A 4,234-nucleotide genomic window follows, 5' to 3' on the forward strand; every position below is an offset into this window, starting at 1 on the left:
ACGTAGATAGGTTTGCAGTTTTCAAGAAGTATATTTAAATGTCATCTCTTACACACATGAAGATAAAGTTATGAACACCGGCTGAATATCTATGATCAGAATCATTATAACTGTGTTATAACTGCTACTGTGTAAAGAGAATACTGCTGCTGACAACAACCTGATGTGTTTAAAGCGTTTACAAACCAAATGTTATTGACCTTTAGTTCATATAGCAGTACTTTAAAATAAAAGTGCACAATACACTACTTTTGAATTCATGATTGAACTTTGCGCATAACAATGAGATTAATCATGATTAAACATTGTAATCGTTGCCCAGCACTAGTATTTACGTATGAACAGTATTAACTCAATATTGTGTTCTTGTCTGCAGAGTTTTGCCTCAGAGATGAACAGTGTTGTTGCTCTTCATGAACTCTACAAGTACATCAACAAATATTATGACCAGGTAACACACACACACACTCTCAGACACAGACACACAGACAGACACACACACACACACTTCAATAATCACATAACTATACAGTAATAAGTCTCTGTATCCACCTGTCTGTCAGATCATCATGTCTCTGGAGGAGGACACTTCAGGTCAGAAGATGCAGTTGGCCTATCGGCTCCAGCAGGTCGCCGCCCTGGTGGAGAACAAGGTCACTGACCTCTGACCCCGTCACCCTGAAGACACTAAGACAAGCTTCCTGTTGGACGTCTGGAAATCATTCTCCTGTTAACATTGTTGTGTGTGTGTGTGTGTGTGTGTGTGTGTGTGTGTGTGTGTGTGTGTGTGTGTGTGTGTGTGTGTGTGTGTGTGTGTGTGTGTGTGTGTGTGTGTGTGTGTGTGTGTGTGTGTGTGTGTGTGTGTGTGTGTGTGTGTGTGTGTGTGTGTGTGTGTGTGTGTGTGCCTGGAGATCCTGGTTCTCTAGAGTCCTTCACTCAAACTAAACCTGAACCCGGCTTTAGACCGACCCGACAATCGAACCAATCAGAGAGTTTCATCATCACCTGCTGCCTTGCACTACATTTCCCAGAGTACCCTGCGGTCCGGCTGTCTGTGTGGAGTCAGAATGCACAATTACAACAGTTAATACTGGTCACATGTATTGATTACTTGCCTGCTGATGTTTTGTATTGACAGTATTTTTAGCTCTTACTACTGAAACCAGCAGGATTGTGAGTGTTTTTAAACCCGACACCCTCAGGACCCGACCCACACTGGTTCAGTCTTCCTCAGGTCCAGGTTGAGTCCACATTGACTCGCCAGGATTCAGGTTTTACATTAATAGTGGTGAATCAGCACACAGCAGTGATGCTTGTTTAGCTCATTGAGAGTAGAAACAGAAATAAGAATCCATCCATCCATCCATTTTCCTCCGCTTATCCGGGGTCGGGTCGCGGTGGCAACAGGCCAAGCAGGCTGACCCAGACTTCCCTCTCACCGGCAACATGTTCCAGCTCATTCTGGGGGATCCGAGGCGTTCCCAGGCCAGCTGGGAGATGTAATCCCTCCAGCGTGTTCTGGGTCTTCCCCGGGGTCTCTTCCCAGTTGGACGTGCCTGGAAAACCTCCAGTGGGAGGCGTCCAGGAGGCATCCTAATTAGATGCCCGAACCACCTCAGCTGACTCCTTTCGACGCGAAGGAGTAGCGGCTCGACTCCAAGCTCCCTCCTGATGACCGAGCTCCTTACCCTATCTCTAAGGCTGAGCCCGGCCACCCTACGGAGGAAGCTCATTTCGGCCGCTTGTAGCCGCGACCTTGTCCTTTCGGTCACGACCCAGAGTTCGTGACCATAGGTGAGGGTAGGAACGTAGACCGAGTGGTAAATTGAGAGCTTTGCCTTCCGGCTCAGCTCCCTCTTCACCAAGACGGTCCGGTGCAGCGCCTGCTTTACTGCTGCAGCTGCGCCGATCCGTCTGTCGATCTCCCGCTCCATCTTACCCTCACTCGTGAACAAGACCCCGAGATACTTGAACTCCTTCGCTTGAGGTAGGCACTCCGTCCCCACCTGGAGGGAGCAATCCACCGGGTTCCGGCAGAGCACCATGGCCTCAGATTTGGAGGTGCTAACTCTCATCCCCGCCGCTTCACACTCGGCTGCAAACCGCCCCAGTGAATGCTGGAGGTCACGATCCGAGGAGGCTAACAGGACCACATCATCTGCAAACAGCAGAGAGGCGATCCCGAGACCCCCGAACCTGACGTTCTCCTCCCCCCGGCTGCGCCTAGATATCCTGTCCATGAAAGTCACGAACAGGACCGAAATAAGAATCCTTCTGAAACAATCTGAAATGTTTAACCTCTGTTTGTTTGCTCTTTACTAACTTATTACATGTACATACCATCAGTCCTATTTATACGTATTTATTCCAGCTGTGCCTTCATGCAGCTCGATGGCGCTGTCTGTCTGTTCTTACAGCCGCCTTGTTGATCATGTGTCCCAGTGCATGATGGGAACATAAACTCATTTAAATGTGTAACTCTTATTGAACCAGGGAGGGAAAACAACAACTTAATCATCTACAAATACCCAGACAGCCCGAGTATGACTGGGTGTCCAGCTAGTTTGACAAACACAATCACAACTCTTTCACTAGATTGAGTTGAGATTGTAGCCAAAGTCGAGGGTTAACTGTCGAGTGTTTGTAGCGGCTACGGTGTGAGCTAGCTAGAAACAGTGCAGACGAGCTAGCTCTTTGTTTCGCACTGATTATTGTGAAGCTGAACATCCCATAATACACACCAGAAAACAAAGGTAGGGTGTTTTAGTGAGCTGCTGCTTCACGTTCCATTAGCTCTGATATCCCCCCCCCCCCCCCCCCCCCCCGACTCTCCAGCCTGAGATGTTATGATGTAATAGAAAGCAATAACATTTTTAGAAAAGACAAAGGTTGTTTTTTATGAACAGACAGTTGGGCGACATGTGAAGATATTATCCGTGTTAACGTTTGACTGTGTAAATCAATCAATAACCAGTTTATTGATGTGATGACGTTACTGATGACGTCGCCGAGGACTCTGAGGTTTGGAGCCTCTCTGCAACACTTTGTTGTTTCAGCTGTTTGTGTCACAAAGTGAAGATGCAGAGTTTAAACAGGCTTCATATGCAGCTCTGCGAAACAGGACACTTCCTGGACTCTGCTGGCTCTCCTGGACTCTTGACAGGACACTTCCTGCACTCTCCCGGACTCTTGACAGGACACTTCCTGGACTCTGCTGGACCCCTGACGGGACCCCTTTGAGACCTGTATGTTCTTCAGTGTAAATGGACTCTGACTGATGCTGGTCCCATCAGGCAATAACGGACTTCCTGTCTGACAGATTTTGGTATAAAATGAGCCGCTTGTTGAATGATCTTCTGTACTTTTCTTCTTCTAGTGTTTCTGATGATTCTCTCTGTTTAATCTTTAATCTCTCCTCTGTGTTGCTTGTTTTCGATAGTTATTGTTCACTGATCAGATTACAATTTTGCATGTGTGTGATGATGATGATGATGATGATGATGATTTGTTTTAATGGTGGCAGAAGGTCCTAGTTTGACCTCCTGATCGCTGTTCCGTTTTTTAATCTTCTGGGACATGATGAAACAGATCCTCAGCTCTGATTGGTCGAGCTCTATTTGTTACTGAAACGTTTTTTCTACAAGGGAATAAAAACTTTAAAGGGTTTGTATAAAGTGACTCCTGGATCAGATGTGATGAAGCACAGACTGCTTTTCTACTGACTGTACAGTTTGCCAACAATGTGTAAATGTGCCTGTAAATACCTCTCTGAGGATGAGGAGGGTGAGGAAGACAAGTCAGACTGCAATGGAAATGTGTTTTTATTGTGAAGAGGCTGGAGGCCAAACACAAGTTGTATCATGTAAAAATAAAGTTACAACTTTAACAATTCTCTCTGTCTGTGTTTTTCATTTGTTTTAATACTTTTGTCGATATCACTGATACCAAAACGTTTTGGTACCTTAATTTAAAGAAATATAGAACTCGTACTACAAAAACCTGTTTTGTAGTTTAAAAAAGAAGTCAAACTTTTCAAATTTGGAATTTTTTTTCTGCACCAAAAGATCCGTTCAAAACTTATTCAAACGGAATCCAGAACTATCGGATCAAAGAATCATGTATGTTAACAATATGTAAACATGATCAATATATTGTATTGTATGTTAATAATATCTAAACCATTACATCATTTGTATATATTTACCCCCCCCCAGCTCCGCCTCTGATCCCAGTT

The 4,234-nt window shown here is 45.1% G+C and overlaps 1 protein-coding gene across 1 annotated transcript in view; it reads left to right on the forward strand.

Moving 5' to 3' along the window:
- plxnb3 (plexin B3) overlaps window positions 1–2,800 on the forward strand; it is an 89,193-nt gene extending 86,393 nt beyond the window's left edge. The window contains exons 39-40 of the mRNA XM_076076335.1: window positions 377–451; window positions 564–2,800. Of these exons, the coding sequence (XP_075932450.1) occupies window positions 377–451; window positions 564–668 (180 nt within the window). The 3' untranslated portion in view covers window positions 669–2,800. The remainder of the gene's footprint in view (window positions 1–376; window positions 452–563) is intronic.
- Window positions 2,801–4,234: the final 1,434 nt, after the last annotated feature.

This window comes from Anarhichas minor, unplaced genomic scaffold, assembly GCF_050575085.1.
Source record: "Anarhichas minor isolate MPS153535 unplaced genomic scaffold, ASM5057508v1 ptg000056l, whole genome shotgun sequence".
Lineage (NCBI taxonomy): Eukaryota > Metazoa > Chordata > Actinopteri > Perciformes > Anarhichadidae > Anarhichas > Anarhichas minor.